Here is a 19,388-nt window from a genome sequence, read left to right as displayed (position 1 = left end):
TGGGAATGCTGTAGCAGTCAAATCCATCTCCTACCCTGCCATCGCAAAGACGCCATCATCCCTTTATAGAGCCCGTCAGCTCTCGCCGAGCATCATACATACCTACCAACCGCACAACAATGGCCACACAACGCAAACCTCTGTCTGCTGAAGGCAACGGTACTTCTACTACAGCTGAGACGCCTGCCGGTACCATGCGCTTCCCGACCTCGTCTGCTCGTCGCTCGCCGTTCCTCCCTACGCGCCTCGAGGCCCAACTCATAGCCATCTACCCGCTCACCCTCCTGCTCGGCAGCGTATTCAGCACGCTCTCACCATCGACGCGCAATGCGCCCTACTCTGCGAGCCTGCAGTCGCACCCAGTCGAGTTTGCGCCGTCGTACTTTGCGCAAAAGAAGAACGTCTTCAACGTGTACTTTGTCAAAGTAGGCTGGCTCTGGACTACGCTCGCATTCGCTATTTTCGTCATCTTCCACCCCAGTTTCGGACAGGGTGCAAGTACGAGACGATTGAGAGCATTTTTGAGATATAGCCTTGTGACGATGTGGTGGTACTTCTTAACGCAGTGGTTTTTTGGCCCGCCGCTTATTGATCGCGGGTTCAGATTTACGGGCGGCCAGTGCGAGCTGCTGAGGAAAGACGACGCGAGAGATGATATGAGCACCCCGAGGGAATACATCACGGCTGCAACGTGCAAGGCAGTGGGGGGCACGTGGAAGGGTGGTCACGATATCTCGGGTCATGTCTTTTTACTCATCCTTGGGTCTTCGCTGTTGTGGCTCGAGTTTCTCCCTGCATTGACGCGCGTTGAGGGGCTCAGGGACGGCAGGTTAATCACCCTGCCTGATGGCAAGCTTGCGAGTGTGGCCGTGGAAAAGGATCTGGCCAAGACCGAGGGCGAGGCTACCGCTCGAGGCGTCAAGTTTGCTCTCGGTGTTGCGGCTTTGATGTGGTGGATGCTGCTCATGACCGCGGCTTACTTCCACACTTGGTTTGAGAAGTTCACGGGACTTCTTGTGGCATTTGCGGGGCTGTGGACCGTGTACTTTCTTCCAAGAGGTGTCCCGCAGGCAAGGGCGTGGTTGGGCATGCCCGGTGTATGATGAATGGGGGATGGATCATCGGGTGGATTACACGGCATTTTCAGTCTTTTGATCATGAAGGTTGAACTCGCGGAACCGCATAGCTTGCATTACAATGATGAGTAGGATGTATTGAGTAGAAGCATACCAGGCGTAATATTGTTTAATTCTATGTACCACCATTTTGATCTCGTTTTACCTTAACACCATTCCTTCCATCCTAACACGAGATTCGATCGTCTCCACAGGGATCAGCACCGATGAGCCTCGATGCACCCAAGACATCACTCCTCCACTACCGAAGCCCTTCCCGCTTCCCTCCACGCGTCTCTTTTTTTTTCTTCTTCATTTTCAGTAAAAAAAAACCTCTGCGTGCATCATACGATGTGTAAATATCCTTGCAACTCTCTGTTCTACTACTCCTCGGAATAACCTACGATCCTTAACATTCTCCCGAAGCACCCAATCCCATCATCCTAAGCGGGGGTCCCCCGCACTTCCTCCACTATCGAATGCGCGCGCACAAAGTAGCAAGTACATACCCGAACCCCCATTAGTACTCGGGAAAAGAGAAAAACAACGCACGAGTTATTTACCATGACGCCATCAGTCCCGCTTCAACGTCGGCGCCCGCCGTTCGTTTTCGTTCTAACCCCAACGCGGTAGACCGCCCGCCCGAGTCCCTTTTGCTGCACACGTTTTCTACCAATCACTGTGTTCTCCGTTAATTCTCCGCCTTTTTTTTGCTTGATGGGTTCGCGGACGAAGTACTGCTGCTAACCCCAGGATTGCCCCATTTCCCCACTTTCCTCCCCCTCACGGATGGTGAAGGCGCGGGTTCTTTGGGAGTAGGTGAGGGGGACGATCTCGGGATGCGAGCGATCGGTCGGTCTGGCGAGGTGGGTTGGGTAAATATGTATATAATGGCGGCAAGTCTCTGTCTGTTGAGAGGTTTTCTGTTGATGTGTTGTTTGCATCAAGCTTGATCTCGCTATGTTGGGTTCCAAGGGAGTTTGTGTATTGGGCCTGTTGGTCCGTGCTGTTGTTGGACAGGATGGTAGGTGTTTGTGCAACTTGAAACTGATTGAGAATGGGCTAATTGAGAGGAATGTTAGCTGCCACGGCGAGTGGGACTAACTTTACGCTGACGGCGGATGGCATGTCGTACCTTTTCCATGTAGATACACAGTCTGGGGATCTCAGATCAGATCATTTTGGAGGACCTGCAACAGACTTTACTCCTCCAGCTCGCATCTCCTCCAGCGGATGGGTTGCTGGAGTCGGCAATGCTCGTCGCGAGTTTCCTGATATTGGTCGTGGCGACTTTCGCTTGCCTGCTATCCATATTCAGCATGCGGATGGCGACACTGTAACGGCTCTCCGGTACCAGTCTTACGATATCTCACAAGGCAAACCTACATTGCCCGGGCTGCCGGCCACTTATGGAGAAGCTGGCGATGTTACTACCGTGACCGTACATCTATACGACAATGTGTCAGATGTCTCGGCCGCACTTTTGTATTCGATTTTCCCAAAGTACAATGCTATTGCACGTAGCTTTACCATTATGAACAATGGAACTGCAAACATCTCGATTGAGAGGGCAGCGAGCTTCAGCACCGACTTTCCCAATGTCGAGCTGGAGATGATTGAGCCTCATGGCGACTGGTCTCATGAGTTCCAGACGGTACGGAGACCGATTGACTATGGCGAGACTACGTAAGTATTTTCAGAGTGACTAAGACTTTTGGCTGATGGAGAGTAGATTCCGGAGCACTGCTGGCTACGCATCGCATTTGCACAACCCTTTCTTCTCACTTGTATCGCCGACTACCACCGAGTCGACTGGAGAAGCATGGGGATTCAGCTTGATTTGGACTGGTAGCTTCGCCGCGACCGCTCAGCGCTTCTCCAACGGTTACGTACGTGTGCTTATGGGCCTCAATTCAATCCATGCAAGCATTCCAGTTGGACCGGGCGAGACTTTCCAGTCGCCCGAGGCTGTTGGTGTTTACTCGTCAGAAGGTGTAGGAGGCATGTCGCGGTCTTTCCACGACCTCTACCGTAACCATCTCTCCCGTTCCAAGTTTACGAACCAGACGCGGCCGATTCTTCTCAACTCATGGGAAGGCTTACAGTTTGATATCAACGAGACTTCGCTCGTAAGTCTTGCTGGTGAGGCAGAACAGCTCGGCATCGAACTCTTTGTCATGGACGATGGTTGGTTTGGTACCAACTATCCGCGTAACAACGACTCGCTCGGTCTTGGTGACTGGACACCCAACCCGGCCAAGTTTCCCAACGGTCTCGGTCCATATGTTGGCCAAGTAACCGACTACAAGGTGCTGAACGAGTCAAAATCCATGCAGTTTGGTATCTGGGTTGAGCCGGAAATGGTAAACCCCAACTCGACACTGTACCAGGAGCATCCGGACTGGGTCCTATCCGCTGGAAAGCATCAGAGGAGCCTAACACGCAGCCAACTAGTCCTAAATGTCGGACTGCCAGAAGTACAAGACTTCATTATCAACGCCGTTTCCAACATCCTCGACTCAGGAAACATTACCTACGTCAAGTGGGATAACAACCGCGGAATGCACGAAATGTCGCACCCATCCGACGACTATAAGTACATCCTGGGCCTCTACCGCGTCATTGACAACCTCACCACCAGCTATCCCGACGTTCTCTTCGAAGGCTGCGCCTCAGGCGGTGGCCGTTTCGACCCGGGTCTCCTCCACTACTGGCCTCAATCCTGGACCTCGGACAACACGGACGGCTCCGACCGCCTCACCATTCAAATGGGCACATCCCTCGTGTACCCACCCTCCGCAATGGGCTGCCACATCTCCGCCGTCCCCAACCACCTCACCAACCGCAACATCAGCTTCGAATACCGCGGCCACGTGGCTATGATGTGCGGTTCCTTCGGCCTCGAACTCAACCCCTCTGAACTCTCTGCCGAAGAAGCCTCCGCCGTCCCCGCCATCATGGCCGCCGCTAAAGAGGTAAACCCCATCGTCATCTCCGGCGACTTCTACCGCCTCGCGCACCCCGCGCAGTCGAATTGGCCCGCAGTCCAGTTTGTGAGCCCGGATGGCGCGAGGAGCGTCGTCTTTGCGTTCCAGCAAACTATGAAGATTAAACCCGCTGCTCCCCCTGTTAGACTGCAGGGTCTGGATCCCAAGGCGAGATATAGGAATGATTTGGATAACGGGACGTATAGTGGGGCGACGTATATGAATGGCGGCATTAATGTGAGGTGGGACCCAATGGATTATCAGAGTAAGTTGATTTGGTTGGAGAGGGTGTGATGGGGAGTAGTGGAGGAATAGATGTATTTATGTGTTAATGAATATATGGATCATATTACTGCGTGTTGTTCAGTACATGTGGGGTAAGCGTATGCTTTGTCGTTTAAACAGTAGTGCGCTAGTAGTACTAGTGGTGAGACTAAATGCATAGCTAGATGGAAGCGTTTGAGTTTGACATAAGCACTAGAAGGACTACAAATATGCAAATGAACAAGGATAAGACAGAAGCATAGATATATCACATCAAGTATGAGAAGCGAAAAAGGTTGAGTTGGGCACTCGATGCCATTGAGATATATACAATTATAAAACGAAGATGTACAAGAAAGAATTAAGAGATAGCTGGCACCGGCCTCTGACCGACACCTTAGTCGCTTTTTTCCTTTTCCAAGAAAGTGCCTGAGTCGCTTAGCAAGAAGCGCCAGCAGGAACATTGAGGCAGCTGGAGCTCTTCTTTCCACCGGTAATGCTAACACCGGACCAGTTCCAGCCGGAGCAGCTTCCCGTTCCGCAAAGCACGTAGATCTCGGTACCGGAGCTGGTAACGGTACCCGCAACGTTCTTGAGCGTAACACCGGTGATCGGGACGCCAGTGGTGGGCTTTCCAGTTGGGCCGCCGTTAAGGTAGTCCTGCTCGATGACGATGCCGTACTTGGCAATGTTCTTGAGGGTAATGTTCTCGTAGGTGATGTCGGAGACGGAGCCAGTGGCGCCGGAAATGGTCTTGATGCGGACGCCGTTGTCCGAGTTGGCAATGGTGGTGCCGCTGACGACGACGCCCTTGACGGTGTTGTCTTTGCGGCCGCCGACGGAGCCGATGGAGACGCCATGGCCGCCGGAGCACTGGCAGTTTGTGACTTTGATGTTGCTGCCGGAGTTGATGGCGACGCAGTCATCTTGGTTCTTGATGTTGGCGTTGGAGATGGTGATGCCGCTGGAGCTGCCGACGTCGAAGGCATCGGTGTTGTGGCCGCCGGCTGAGTCGCCTGCGCTGTTGTCGATAGTGATATGATCAAGAGTCAAGTCGGTGGCACCGTTGATGGAGAAGGCCTGAACGGGAGTGTTCTTGACGTTGAGTCCGCTGATTGAGGATGTGGTCAGGGAGTGAGCGTAGAAGAACTGGACCGATTAGTCAGACTACGGTTCAGAGTAGTTTCAGTGAACTCATCGCTTACCTTGGGCTTGGTCTTGCCTCCGTTAGATCCCTTTCCATCCCACCACTTTTGACCAGCGCAATCAATGGTGTGGCCGGCGGCACCCACCACCTTGATGTTGGTTCCGGAGACGGAGATGAGAGGACCTGCCCACTCCTTGTATCCAAAGGTCGTTGTGCCCTGGAAGGTGACAGTGGTACCGGACTTCAAGCCCGTGAGGTCCAGGGTGGTACCAGCAGGAACAGTCATGCCGCTGATGACAATATCAGTGCAAGAAGCCTTGTTCTTGATAGCTGTCGCAGCATCGGTGAAAGTGCATCCAGCGCGGGCATCAAGACCTGATGGCGCGGCAGAGACGAGCGCACCAGCGCTCAGAAGCATCGAAGTAAGAGCATATGCGACCATTGTGCTAGCTGTCGAAAAACGAGAACTCAGAACTGAATATGTAGTTATGGAATCAAAAGAACAAGGGAAGGAGTGTGTTAATTGATGCTGGAAATAGGGAGGCAACGCTACAGTACTTATACAAGGAATCCAAACATGAGGGGGCAGTGGAGACTGGCTTCCCCCACAGGTCTCGTTAAGCTAAGTCTAGCCCAAGAATCTCGAAGGCTTGTCGCTCTAGGCAATGCTTGACATTACGCTAGGCCACGTTTTGGATGGACATGAGTAGTAAAGAAGCGGAATGACAAGCATTGGAGGGTTCACCTGATCGATTTCTCCGCTTCGCGGAATACTCGTAGATTATATCTTCGTATTCTGGAAGATTTCGTTCTTGAGCGTATATCGTTTTGTGTCCTCTGCACTGCGTCAGCCATCAGCGCTGCAAACCGTTCAGCGGAGCTTCAAATATCTCATCTCAGATTTGCAAAACAAACCGGCAGTGAGTATGCCAACCCATGCTGAAACGAAATTACAGCGGCATGGTGAAACATATTTGGTCAAAATCGGGACGTAGGAGCGTGGCGCTGCTGTGGCGTAACGCCCTAGTCGGCACGTGGGTGCCGAACACGGGTTGCGTGTTTACAATGCCGAGTACGACCGATTGATGGAACAACTAGCTTAATCTATATGAAGGGGGAGGGAGTGAGAGAGGGGCCGCTGAGCCCTAAGAACCTTAAGCGGATGCCATCAGACATCACGACACAGCGGGTTATAGCAGTTACCGAAGTTCCGGTAGGGATCGCAGCATTACAAAGTCGTTAGTATTGCCTATTTCTATGATTAGGAATATATCGCTCACTCTTGTAGTGCCTAATTCTCGCATTTGTTAATATGTGTTTAAATTGAAACCCATTAGCGCCATCCAAAGTGGCGCGCCACGCGGCCCGACTGTCGATTGGTGCGTTCTTCGGCATATTAGACATCACAGCATCAAATGCTCCCACCTTGAGCAATTTGATTTTTGACGTGTACGGCCAGTCCTGGATTACATACTGTGACACTGTTCGAAAATGGGTTGACATTTCGGACAAAAAAGATACTGGTGTAGTACTAAACCATCCAGGAATAAGCACCATGCGACCCAGTTTCGCAGTAGTGCTCCGCTATCACACCCACCTTCGCTTTCATTCGCGCAATTACTCCCGCGTCAGAAAATGAACACAGCATGAATGGCCCTTCTTTAGGCGCATTCAGGTAGTCCAGGAGCCAATCAGCACACCAGAATAGATGAAGACAACGGGCTCCGTATATCCTCAAATCAATCTCGCAGAAGCGGAGTTGCCACGCGAGATCAACTTCCTTAGGCTTGTCGATCGCCTTTCTAAAAGCAGAGGCTGGTGCGGACATCGAGTAAAGACAAGACGATTCGTGGACAAACCCAACTCCAATGAGCTTAAGGTAAGCCACCTCCAGAGCTCCAACAAGACTTTGTATTTTGGAAGTCGACAACAGATCGTCGTACGTATACAGATTACGCGTAAGAGTTGACTCGTAATGCCTGATGCGCTTCGATACCAGTTCTTCAGGAAGGCTGCGGATCAGCTGGCGCGCATTTTCTATGGTGTCCTCAATTGAGGATTCGGGGAACAACATCACACTGGGAGTAGCGAGCAAGTCCAAATGTGCTCTTTGAACTATCTTCTCTCGGAAGCTAGCAGATGAAGGGTATATGGCTATCAAATAAGTGTCGTTCACCCACCCCTGGGATATCCAGAAGCATATGCCTCAGTTTTCCTGCCACATCCTGTTCGAATTGTTCCATGTATCGAATCCGGGGTTTTCTTAGCTTGATCTCTTGCATCGGTATGATTATGTTGGAAAGCTTCGCCAGGATTGCTTTCGGTGCTGCTGTGTCGAACAGTAGGTTATGAAAGTGAGTGGCGTAATCTGAGACGGGAAATTGGATGATTAATTCAGTCAAGGATAAGCTTGAACAAGAACCCTGCCGAGAAGATGTATCCAAAAGCTCGAGGTCCTCGTTGTTGATAGTGTTGAGGTGAAAATCAAAGCTAATGCTTTGACGTACGGCGCCTGGATCCTCACTATCGTAATACAAGAACGCACAACGTGAGTCGTATATGATGACCGTAGGCGAGTCGCCATGATCCTGCTCCTGAGCACATAAGCTTACAAGTGGCCGAGGTGTCGTCTCACCGCCCAGAAACACAGTGTGTCTCCCCGAAGGCCCTTTTGTCTTGCCCTTGCGCGTTTCCCATACCACGGTTATTCGGATTCCATTGAACATAGAGCATACTCGCACATGTCTTTCGACGTAGGAAACTTGAATTGCTCAGACATGTCTATAGATGTGGGGTATCCGCTTGAACCAAATTGGATCTCATTTGGTTCCAGTTCGTTTTCGACGTCGTCTGCCGCACCGAACGGAAAGGCCAGCGCTTTGGCGTGTTCAAGCATATGAACTGAAGCCAAAAACTTGTCAAAAAGTCGTTCCCCTTGTTCTTTGTTACAGAAACCATGTGTTTTATTGCATGCACCCATTAGGCGGTCTTCAATAGTTTGTCAATACTGTTCTCTGTCTTCGAATGTACATGGAGTTAGCTGATTTGGTAGTACGTGTGTACGGCGATGGCATGGAAATCTTCCTTTAATGATCTCGCCGCACAGGATAGCCGGGACTTGGATATCAGCTAGAAAGGGTTTTCCGACAAAATCTTGAGTCCCAGTCATCTTGGTAGCCTCAGGATGAGGTAGCGAAGTTGCCTTGTGCGATGTCATAAATTTCCTGTGACTAGTATATGCCTATCTAGTATACCTCTATTAGGTATAATAACTAAATCAATTATATTTGCGATGAAGGTAGTAGAATAGCGAACTACGGTTGCGACGAAGGCAACAGAACAGCAAACCATAGTTGCAATAAGATAGTAGTTAGCATAATGAACTATGGTTGCAATAAGGACAGTAGCGCAGCGCAGGGCACTGATGCCTATGACTGACTTGACTTTTTTTATATCTGTTTGCTGTATAGCGTATCAGATCAATTATCTCAGAAGAGAATCGTAGGCCACACCCTAACCTGCCAGAATTAGGTGTTGAGAAAAATAACTTCAGAAGTTAAAGTAAACGGATTTAAATAAGCGTTAGCAAGACTCTACTTTTAAACTTTAAGAAATTGATTAATAATACTACTACTAAAAATACATATACCTCTTGATAGGTATATACCTATTAGGCACACCCGTATCAATTATGGCTAAATTAATCATAGTTCCAATAAAGGTACATAGTAGAATAGCGAATTGTGGTTATAATAAAGACACGTAGTGTAGTAAAGCGCTCCGACGCCTATGAATTCGCTATATCGTCTCCCGTCTGTCTCTCCCATCTCATCACTGTAACGGCTTAGCTACTGAGGCTACCTATGTCCAAACCTAATCCGAACCAAGGTACGATCCAGCCTAGTGCGGAGCTGCCGATACAAATACCAGACCTCTTCCATAGTCACTCAGTAGATTTTTGATATCCTTTCGTACAAGGCCTATAGGTGTATTATCAGATTCTTAGCTCATTTATGTCCCATGCACTCCCGTATGCCTCTGAGTGACCTCATCGCCGACACGTATCCGATAGTTCTTGCCTGTGCAATTACAATCACCGCCACGAATTCATTTGAACTCGTTGACTGATACATACCGCGGGCAATATTTCTTCAGACTTGTTTTTGATACTGTGCTGGTTGGATCACATGACTCACTGTGTATGTATGTAACCGTCCAATGCTAATTCAGTAAGTCACGTGACTATACACAGCGCCCCTGAGATAGGAATCTAAGACATCACGTGCTTTTAGAGCTTAACCTAATCGATCAACTGAGGTCTACTTCTTACTTCTAACTCATTTTTTGGCTACTGAGATTCTGGTCCATTCAATCGGTTCGAAAAAATAAAATAAAATAAAATCAATCCCAAGGCATGGAAGACTGACAGTGTTTTGGTTTCTACTCTGCTTCAGGTTCATCACCAACTGATCATCGGAGTCTTAACTGCCGGGCAGGTAGTTTGTCTACTCGATTGACATTCTCAACTACCGAAGTTTCTCGGCTGGTATTCTTGACGGCGCAAAAAGGCAAAGAAAATGTCTTAGAAACAACAATGTCATTGCAGCCAACGAACTGTTGCTGTTGTCAAGATGATGTCGTGTATGTCGCAGCTGTCGCACGTCGGCCAAACTGAGTGGTTGACTGTCTCCCCCTCTGAACTCTATTTACATGAAGCTTATAGTTCTGACAGCTTGCGTTCGCTGCGCAATATATGCCCCTGTCTGAGCAGCGGCACATCCAGAAGAAACGAAACCTTGTTGATGAATAGCGCAGGGATGCGCCCCCGAAGTGTTGGGCCTCACCAAGACCCTTTGCATTCCAACCATAGTATCAAAGCGTTTTCTTGATTATGGTTTGTGAGGGAGGGAGGGAGGGAGGGAGTAGCTGCGACAAGGTATGTATACAAGTAGCATTGTAAAATGAGTTGTTTATGGAGTCTGGTACTCTACGTAGTCCCTAAATGGAGAACCAAGAAAATACCCAAGCCAACTGTTCCAAGCATTTCCCTGCTGCGCTTGAGCGCTATTTAAGGGGCGTGAAACGCAGAGTCCTGTGGACTTGTCATGGATGCACGCGCCAGTGATTCGACCGCTGTCAGAACCACCCGTCTTTCGTGAGACGGCTGCTGACCGAAGGCCAAACGCGTGCCTCACGCCAATGGCTCTTGAACTTGGCCAACTGCCTGAATTACTCGTAGCGTTCTACTGCATTGAGGATGGGCCCTATACGATACCTATTTTTTTTAGTTTGAATAGGATAAAGCCATGATCTAGGCGGCGTCTCATGATACCTGTTGTCCAAGGTACTAGCGCCATAAGCTGCAATGTCTAGTGCTAGTAAACTGCACAATCTGAGTTGCCCACGTTGCGAAACAGGCGACACGGGTGGTTCGCAGTCGTTGCCAGCCACAATCAGCCCTACAAGGCCAACAGAAACATTGTCAACCAACGGTTGCGGACCCGGAACCGCTCGGAGCACAACTGATCCACAATTTGGGGCAGCGTGTGGCGATAGTACTTAAATGGGCAACCCAACACAACCATGCGTTTGCGGGAGTCTAGGATGTTAAGTTGGGCAGAGGTATACACTAGGAAAAAAGGGAAAAGGCATTGTCAGCGCAAAGATCGCACCAGCACATTTCAACAACACCAAGAGCTGATTATGACATACGAACAGGACGCGTACTGGTCCTATAAAAACTAGTCTTGAAAAAACCCCGGTTAACATTTCGCATACATGGAAATCTTGCGACAGTGGTGCGAGCGAGGTATTCGACCAGGCTGTGTTAGATTGATTGCGCCTCTACAACGGTTGATCGTTGCAAGGGAAGACTGAAATGGAAGCCTTTAGATTAGGAGAACTGCATAACCGCGTGAGCACCGCTGTTTAAGATGATTTGAGCAAGGTCCAACAAGGATTATGCTAAGCAAAGCTAACAAACAGCCTTGCGATTCGATCCGTGCCTCGGAGCGTTGACAATGACAAGACGCTCGGGATCCCTCATTCCGCTTGGCTATCAGAGCACACGTATTTCTGAACATAGTAGGTCCGACTTTTGCTATGCACAAAGGACGTTGTTCTAGGGGGCGCGCCCAATTGAAATCGTAGGAAGAGCGATGGTGAAATCGCGGCTCCTGGTACCTCCTGAAACGGCGAGGCTTAAAAGCGCCGAAAATCTCCACGCTAAGGGAATAAACTCTGCGCTCAGATACTGCAGACATTCCCGATCCCCCCCAGGTTTTCGGGCCTTATTTTTCTCAAGGGGGGGGGGGGTGAAACGAACAAAGGAAGACACCATTCGTAAGGCTTGGAACAGCCCTTGGGTCTTGGACACCGACGAAACGCCATGAGATTAGATGCAAGGAATTGTTTAAATGGAATCGATGTCTACACGGAACATGGCTTCTCACTCACACGCATCTCACTGCGAGTTACACTCTCTTTAAGTAATTAATCACATTCATTTATTTGGCTATCAGCCTGTCCTGTCTTTAAATATGCGTTTCACCGACGCCGCCACTCTCTTCTCCCTCTCTTCGCTCGCCCAGGCAGCACCAGGTCTCTGGAGCCACCAGCACGCCCACTACGCTTCCAGCAGCTATGGTAGTGGTAGCAGCCAGGGATACCAAACCGGTACCTTCTTCACCAACTGGGGCATCTACGCTCGCAACTACAAGGTCACCGATCTCCCCGCCAAGCAACTGACCAAGGTCAACTATGCCTTTGCCAACGTAAACAACGTCACCGGTGAGGTCGTACTTAGTGACGAGTGGGCGGACATTCAAATCCCCTACCCTGGTGATGTTGCCGGAAACGGCACTCTGCTTGGTAACTTTGGTGCGCTATTCAAGCTCAAGCAGCAGAACCGCCACCTGAGGGTTACTCTCTCCATCGGTGGCTGGAGCTTCAGAAACAACTTCAAGCCCGCTTTCTCCACCGAGGCTGGCAGGCAAAAGTTCTGCGACAGCTCGCTCGAGTTCGTCAAGGACCTTGGTCTCGATGGTATCGACATCGACTACGAGTACCCCGAAGACTTGGAGGCTAGTGCCAAATTCGCTGATGTCGTCAAGCGCTGCCGCAATGTAAGTTTGATATATCCCTTTTAACACATCATGAACAAAGCATCCTAACATTCCACCCCAGGCTTTCGACACCTACTCCGCCGCCCACGCCAACAACTACCACTTCATTATCAGCATCTCCTCTCCTGCCGGCCCCCAAAACTACGAAATCTTCCCCATCACAGAAATGGACCCCTACGTCGACAACTGGAACCTTATGGCCTTCGACTACCAAGGCCCTGGCTTCTCCAACTTCACCGGCCACAACAGCAACCTCTGGCCCAGCAAGACGAACCCCCGCTCCACCGACGGCTGGGACGCCAAGAACAAGAAGTTCACTGCCTTCAACACTGACCGCGCGATCCAGTACTACAAGAGCAAGGTCTCGAGCCCCAGCAAGATCCAGCTTGGCATGCCGCTGTACGGCCAGGCCTTTGCAAACGTCATGGATCCCAACCCCTTTGGCGACGGCACGGGCGCAAAGTTCAACGGTAGCATGCCTGGAAGCTGGCAGGCGGGTAACTACGACTACAAGGTGCTTCCGCTCAACAACTCGGGTACCGCATATGCTTCGTACGAGGCTGGTGCGGCGTGGACGTACAACCGCAAGACGCGCGATCTTGTTAGCTTTGATACTCCCCAGGTGGCTCAGTGGAAGACGCAGTACATCAAGGCGCAGCAGCTTGGTGGTGCTTGGTGGTGGGAGGCGTCTGGTGACCGTCCCGTCACTGACCCCAAGTCGCTTGTTCGCACTGTTGTTCAAGCGCTTGGTGGTGAGAGCGCGTTCAAGCCCACTGAGAACTTGCTGTACTTCCCTCAGAGCAAGTATGTCAATGTGCGCAATGCCAACGTTACTCGCGCTTAGGTGTGTGTGTGTGTATGCGGGGCTTGGTAGCTAAGTGTGTCGATGCGAAAGGAGTAGAGTAGAGATATATACAATATACCCGATTGGAATCATAGAATATACGTTTTGTGTTACACCTTCGCTTTCTCTCTCATGTCTTCGCATCTATAGTGGTATCTTAGTGTATGTATACATGTAGATTAATGCTGACGTTCACGCGGGTACACCCTTTTGTCGCAGTAAGCACCCAAACTTTTGGCATGGTGGATAGACTTTTCTCCCCTTGTCGCACGCCCGAGCATCGATTCTCTCCCGCGCTCGAAGATGCACGTCATCGAGTTGATCCGCCCGTAAGCACCGCAGTTCGTTGCTGATAAACAGAAATTCTACTACAAACGGTATGAAAGGTGAGAAGGGTGTTGGAAAGGGGACAGGGGGAAGGAAGGCGAAGCTGGTGAACATGCCGCCCTAGTTATTAGCATCTTGGTGTGTGAATTGGATACGAGATGTTGGCGGGTAATTAGAGTCAGTGTGTGGTTGTGTGGGCATCAAGATTCATTTCTGGTTTTGAGGTCGGCGACTTGTTGGATATCACGTCCTTTCGGCCGTATATGAAAAAGGAGACACGACCAGTGACTTCGTACAGACGCGCTGAGCTTTCGGGACGCCTGAAAACAGCAATAGCATGTCTTCCATTCTCAGCTGCAAAGATTGTCAGCAGATTCAACAATCTAGCCAACTTGCCTCGTGGAATCCATCTGCCGGATTAGCACGCCAGATGGAACCCGTCTCGATGCAGAGAAATTGGCTCGAGCAGGTACCAACAAGAGTACTCGACTTAGCAGATAAAAACGAGACGGTGAAATGCCATGAGAGCCCATCGGCCGGACCTGTTCGGACTTATTGCGGCCGTAAGCAGACAATCAGTAAGGCAGCAAAAAGATAGCATGTTCTTAGCGAAGAGGACGCGCGATGCGATGCGACACGATTCGTGGCTGTGTAGAGTGGGTACGCGGCGAGATATGAGTTCAGGCTAAATGCATTGATGATGATGACACGGGTGCTGGGGTGGTTTGTTCAGGCGGGGAGGAAAAGACGGGCAGGAAATTATGGAGCAGACAAGGTGCTGTAAGATTACGTTATGCTGGGGTGAAATCAGAGCCGCAGGGGCGAAGCTGGTGCGGCTCATCCCGGACCCACCTCCAAGAACACCCATCGCGCTTGAGGGCCACCATCAACATCATGAATGCCCTCATTGCTCGGCACGCCAGTCATCGAGGATTTTCGGCCAGGTCTTTGCGCAGTATTGGCACCACGTTCAATCCCTGCTTTCGTGCATCGAGATCAGTTAATACAATGGCTCAGCGACCCCGGCGATTTGCCCCACTGGATCCAGCAAAGAGGAAGGAGGGGGACCAGAGACCAGAGTTGAAAGGCATCGTATTCGATGTCGACGGGACATTATGTAACCAACCCCCTGGTTCTCACGGGTGGGATGATAATATACTAATGCGCGACAGGTCTGCCGCAGAATTACATGTTTGCAGAGATGCGTGCCACTCTCGGCATCGAGAAGCCGACCGATATTCTGGATCACGTGTACTCGCTGCCCGAGAGCGAGCAAGAAGAGGCACAGGAAAAGATTCGAAACATCGAGCGGACTGCAATGAAGTCGCAACAGCCACAGGCCGGCCTCGTGGAGCTGATGGAGTACCTAGACTCGCGGGGCGTCAAGAAGGGCATTTGCACGCGCAATTTCGATGCCCCGGTTGCCCATCTCCTCACCACATTTCTACCCCAGTCCAAGTTCAGCCCTATTGTGACGCGCGAGTTTAGGCCGCCCAAGCCCGACCCCGCTGGTATTCTGCACATTGCCAAGGACTGGATGCACGAAGATGGGGGAAACAGTTTGATCATGGTGGGAGATTCCATCGACGACATGACGGCGGGCCATCGTGCAGGAGCTGCAACGGTTTTGCTGGTCAATGATGTGAACAATCATCTCGCCGAGCACGAGCATACAGACCTTGTCGTCAAACGGCTTGATGATCTTATCGCCATCTTGGAGAACGGGTTCGAGGGAAGACAATGATGGGCGTATATAGCAAACAGCTTGGATGACTGCCTAACCAGGAAGCTCGTAGTACTACTAGAGTGAAATGGAAAAGCATTGACCATTTCCTCGAGCAATGCTGTACTGCTGCCAAAGCAACCTACAAACCACCTATTCAACTGTCCGCGATGAAATCCGCCTCGGCATTATTTAGAAAGTTACTCGTACGCTAGCTCTCTGCTCTATGACGTGCTGATCGATGGGCCATGAGTGTGAGTGCGTCTCGTGCGACATGTTCGGGGTGCAGTGTTACTTTTAGGAAGGTGAACATGGTCCGTTGATCCACCCTAGCTCCCCAACGCCACACGGCTAAGCTGCCGCGTCAAGCTTTTTGCACACAACACCAAGCACACCCAGCATTTTATAAGCGTTGAGCAGCCCTAAGCAACTAGTGATATGCGCAAGGTTGGTTATATCTGCTGCTATACCGATATGATCTAGCAGCAACTTGCAGGCCCTTGAAGTACCCTCATCCAGCGTCGACACATGTGCAACTCGACCCGTAGTATGTGACAGTGCTGCATACTAGTACATACACAGCTATCCGTTGTGTGTGTGTAATGCATGTAACATGTTGGCCCATCTCAGTCGCACTCAAAAGAAGATGCTTGGGCTGGTATGGGACTGGTCCGGTGGATCACAATACAGTTGTGGAGTTCGCCTTGCCACAATTAAGGCAGCTGTCTATTAGGATCCGAGGGGCTTGTTTCAAGGCCCACCAATCCGCGAGACTCATCCAACCAAGCCAGTGTGCTTGGCTATCTATTTATCTTGGCCAAGAGGCGGAGACCCATAATGTTGATCCGGACGTTGAGCTGCATATGGACCATATTAATGATTGGGGCGGGCTGGGAAGATCGCCTGGTCAACTACGTATCTCGTGCCTTGGCACCTGAGGGTATAACTATTTGCCTTGCTTCCTGCAAACGCGCCTTCTTCACCACATCATTGATTCCTGCCTCAAAGGGAGAAGGTTTGTGTGAGGTCCTTGAGACGCCGTCGCTGTCTTGCACTCCCTGTTTCTGTTCTCCTATCTATCCTGCAGTATGAAGTACAACGCACTCCTCACTGGCCTACTGGCTGTTACCCATGGCAGCGCCGTTTCCGCTTCAATCACTTCACACGTCGAGGGTGAAGTTGTCGAGCGACTTCATGGTGTCCCTGAGGGTTGGAGTCAAGTGGGCGCCCCCGATCCAGACCAGAAGCTGCGCTTTCGCATCGCAGTCCGCTCGGTGAGTAATTGCTTTCGCGACCCATGTTTAAGCCTTGCAATGCTGTTTACTGAATATTACAGGCGGATAGTGAGCTATTTGAGAGGACGCTCATGGAGGTTTCTTCTCCCAGTCACCCTCGCTACGGACAGCACTTGAAGCGACACGAGCTCAAGGATCTCGTCAAGCCACGAGCCGAGTCAACCTCAAACATTCTCAATTGGCTCCAAGAGTCTGGAATTGAGGCGAGAGACATCCAGAACGATGGAGAGTGGATCAGCTTCTATGCTCCGGTTAAGCGTGCCGAGCAAATGATGGGCACTACATTCAAGACCTATCAGAGCGAGGCCCGAGCCAATATCAAGAAGATCCGCTCTCTAGATTACTCGGTGCCGAAGCACATTCGAGATGACATCGACATCATCCAGCCTACGACGCGCTTCGGCCAGATCCAACCGGAGCGTAGCCAGGTTTTTAGTCAAGAGGAGGTCCCATTCTCAGCACTTGTTGTCAATGCGACGTGTAACACGAAAATCACTCCCGACTGCCTCGCCAACCTCTACAACTTCAAAGACTATAATGCCAGCGATGCTGACGTCACCATTGGAGTTAGCGGCTTCCTGGAGCAATATGCTCGCTTTGACGACTTGAAGCAATTCATAAGCACTTTCCAGCCAAAAGCAGCTGGTTCCACATTCCAAGTTACATCTATCAACGCAGGACCTTTTGACCAGAACTCGACAGCTGACAGTGTTGAAGCCAATCTCGACATTCAGTATACTGCAGGTCTTGTTGCGCCCGACATTGAAACTCGCTACTTCACCGTTCCCGGTCGCGGCATCCTGATTCCTGATCTAGACCAGCCTACGCAGAAAGACAACGCCAATGAGCCGTATCTGGATTACTTTACATATCTCAATGATCTCGAAGACGAAGAACTCCCCGAAGTGCTGACCACATCTTACGGTGAGAGTGAGCAGAGTGTACCCGCCGAATATGCAAAGAAGGTGTGCAATCTGATCGGCCAGTTGGGTGCTCGTGGTGTGTCCGTCATCTTCTCTAGCGGTGATACTGGCCCTGGCTCTGCATGCCAAACCAATGATGGAAAAAACACGACACGTTTCTTGCCCATCTTCCCTGCTTCTTGCCCCTACGTCACTTCGGTTGGCGGCACTGTTGGTGTTGAGCCTGAAAAGGCCGTCAGCTTCTCTTCGGGCGGCTTTTCTGACCTATGGCCTCGACCCGCTTACCAAGAGAAGGCTGTATCTGAATATCTCGAAAAGCTCGGAGACCGCTGGAACGGACTTTACAACCCCCAAGGACGCGGATTTCCCGATGTAGCTGCTCAGGGCCAAGGTTTCCAGGTGTTTGACAAGGGCAGGTTGATTTCGGTTGGAGGAACGAGCGCTTCAGCTCCTGTTTTCGCATCTGTAGTCGCACTCCTAAACAACGCTCGCAAGGCTGCGGGCATGTCTTCGCTCGGCTTCTTGAACCCATGGATCTACGAGCAAGGCTACAAGGGTTTGACCGATATCGTTGCTGGAGGCTCGAGAGGATGCACAGGGAGATCTATTTATTCAGGCCTCCGAGCACCACTCGTGCCATATGCTTCTTGGAATGCCACTGAAGGATGGGATCCAGTGACGGGCTATGGTACACCTGATTTCAAGCAGTTGCTCACCCTTGCCACGGTGCCTAAGTATGGCGAGCGCCGCGTCCGTCGTGGCGGTCTCGGTGGCCAGGCCTAGAGGACGTTTTGTGTGTGTCGAGCGTGAATGCTGAGCGACTTTGCGAGGCTTCATGCATCGCAGGATAGGAATGGACACTAGGTAGAACAGACATTCATGAAAATTAATCCTATGACGACTTTACAATTTTCCAAAAGTCCAAAAGTCTCCAAACCAAAGAACCGATGTTCTGTGCAGAAAGCGACATCTCAATGAATGCACCTCGGCACAAGAATGCCATAGTATTGTAAATTTTATTACAACCATGAGTATGGCTTTCCCAACCCCGCCACATGCCAGGCACGCGAAAGCCACATGCGGCAGTTGTCTACCGTAACAAGACGCAGACCACACGACCATGCGATCATACCTTTCATCACCAACCTCCGCAAACCTTGTGCGACATTTTTTACAACGGCTGCTGCTAACTCGGCGCCACTGAGCGCCACCCCCGAAACCTTAACGAGCTGCCTCATGCAGTTAATACGGCCCGCACCTTGTTCCCACCTAAGTAATACAAGCATTCGCCACGGTGCTTGACCCCTCGACATTGACGCGGCCAAATCCGATTGGAAAAAGACGCAGCCTGCCTCCCCTCCAATTATCATGTGTGACGGCCTACAACAATTTGCAGCGGGCCTGCGCATTGGACAGACCGTGGCACTGCAACACACTTCGGCTTTAACGAGAGAGATAAGAGTAGCCCGTTTCTCTCACACACAGCCAAAGAAGCCGCGTCGCCCGCTTCGCTATCTAGGAAATACGAGTGGGCGTGGCATTGCTTGGTTGCCGTGGCGGGGCTTGAAGAAGCTTTTGTTGTGCTACTAGTTTGATCCGTCGTTTTGTTTGCGGTGTTTATCACACAAATACTAACTTT

The 19,388-nt window shown here is 50.7% G+C and overlaps 6 protein-coding genes across 6 annotated transcripts; 4 read left to right on the top strand and 2 right to left on the bottom strand.

The window, feature by feature from the left end:
• Positions 1–119: 119 nt before the first annotated feature.
• On the top strand, positions 120–4,396 carry COCSADRAFT_174714 (glycoside hydrolase family 36 protein; the record flags this gene model as incomplete). Its single annotated transcript, XM_007705595.1, has 4 exons — positions 120–1,097; positions 2,136–2,139; positions 2,189–2,801; positions 2,848–4,396. 4 exons carry the CDS (start codon positions 120–122, stop codon positions 4,394–4,396), a joined length of 3,144 nt encoding a protein of 1,047 aa, XP_007703785.1.
• Positions 4,397–4,669: 273 nt separating this feature from the next.
• Positions 4,670–6,036, bottom strand: COCSADRAFT_202699 (glycoside hydrolase family 28 protein). Its single transcript, XM_007705594.1, has 2 exons — positions 5,572–6,036; positions 4,670–5,515 (listed from the first exon to the last, which is right to left on the bottom strand). Exons 1-2 carry the CDS (start codon positions 5,953–5,955, stop codon positions 4,805–4,807), a joined length of 1,095 nt encoding a protein of 364 aa, XP_007703784.1. The 5' UTR covers positions 5,956–6,036; the 3' UTR covers positions 4,670–4,804.
• Positions 6,037–7,051: 1,015 nt separating this feature from the next.
• Positions 7,052–8,239, bottom strand: COCSADRAFT_345693 (uncharacterized protein; the record flags this gene model as incomplete). Its single annotated transcript, XM_007705593.1, has 2 exons — positions 7,052–7,632; positions 7,736–8,239. Coding segments are annotated over 2 exons (1,085 nt in total), but the record flags the coding sequence as incomplete, so codon positions are not given.
• Positions 8,240–11,820: 3,581 nt separating this feature from the next.
• On the top strand, positions 11,821–13,595 carry COCSADRAFT_125218 (glycoside hydrolase family 18 protein). Its single transcript, XM_007705592.1, has 2 exons — positions 11,821–12,637; positions 12,699–13,595. The coding sequence occupies exons 1-2, from the start codon at positions 12,053–12,055 to the stop codon at positions 13,479–13,481; spliced, it is 1,368 nt and encodes a 455-aa protein (XP_007703782.1). The 5' UTR covers positions 11,821–12,052; the 3' UTR covers positions 13,482–13,595.
• Positions 13,596–14,647: 1,052 nt separating this feature from the next.
• COCSADRAFT_40068 (uncharacterized protein) lies at positions 14,648–15,745 on the top strand. The gene is made up of 2 exons (XM_007705413.1): positions 14,648–14,925; positions 14,981–15,745. Exons 1-2 carry the CDS (start codon positions 14,817–14,819, stop codon positions 15,550–15,552), a joined length of 681 nt encoding a protein of 226 aa, XP_007703603.1. The 5' UTR covers positions 14,648–14,816; the 3' UTR covers positions 15,553–15,745.
• Positions 15,746–16,424: 679 nt separating this feature from the next.
• On the top strand, positions 16,425–18,651 carry COCSADRAFT_150286 (uncharacterized protein). The gene is made up of 2 exons (XM_007705591.1): positions 16,425–16,805; positions 16,868–18,651. Exons 1-2 carry the CDS (start codon positions 16,620–16,622, stop codon positions 18,530–18,532), a joined length of 1,851 nt encoding a protein of 616 aa, XP_007703781.1. The 5' UTR covers positions 16,425–16,619; the 3' UTR covers positions 18,533–18,651.
• The last annotated feature ends 737 nt before the right edge of the window (positions 18,652–19,388 follow it).

Source organism: Bipolaris sorokiniana (genome assembly GCF_000338995.1).
Source record: "Bipolaris sorokiniana ND90Pr unplaced genomic scaffold COCSAscaffold_14, whole genome shotgun sequence".
In the NCBI taxonomy this organism is placed as follows: Eukaryota; Fungi; Ascomycota; class Dothideomycetes; order Pleosporales; family Pleosporaceae; genus Bipolaris; species Bipolaris sorokiniana.
Note: the sequence above shows the minus strand (reverse complement) of the source record. Positions and strands in the feature narration are given on the sequence as shown.

Bases quoted from the DNA above. Each gene is read 5' to 3' on its own strand.
- COCSADRAFT_202699 (XM_007705594.1), bottom strand. From the start codon at position 5,955: ATGGTCGCATATGCTCTTACTTCGATGCTTCTGAGCGCTGGTGCGCTC. The intron at 5,516-5,571 runs GTAAGCGATGAG...TAATCGGTCCAG, and splicing joins GAGGCAAGACCAAGCCCAAG to TTCTTCTACGCTCACTCCCT.
- COCSADRAFT_125218 (XM_007705592.1), top strand. From the start codon at position 12,053: ATGCGTTTCACCGACGCCGCCACTCTCTTCTCCCTCTCTTCGCTCGCC. The intron at 12,638-12,698 runs GTAAGTTTGATA...ATTCCACCCCAG, and splicing joins TCGTCAAGCGCTGCCGCAAT to GCTTTCGACACCTACTCCGC.
- COCSADRAFT_40068 (XM_007705413.1), top strand. From the start codon at position 14,817: ATGGCTCAGCGACCCCGGCGATTTGCCCCACTGGATCCAGCAAAGAGG. The intron at 14,926-14,980 runs GTAACCAACCCC...AATGCGCGACAG, and splicing joins CGATGTCGACGGGACATTAT to GTCTGCCGCAGAATTACATG.
- COCSADRAFT_150286 (XM_007705591.1), top strand. From the start codon at position 16,620: ATGAAGTACAACGCACTCCTCACTGGCCTACTGGCTGTTACCCATGGC. The intron at 16,806-16,867 runs GTGAGTAATTGC...TGAATATTACAG, and splicing joins TTCGCATCGCAGTCCGCTCG to GCGGATAGTGAGCTATTTGA.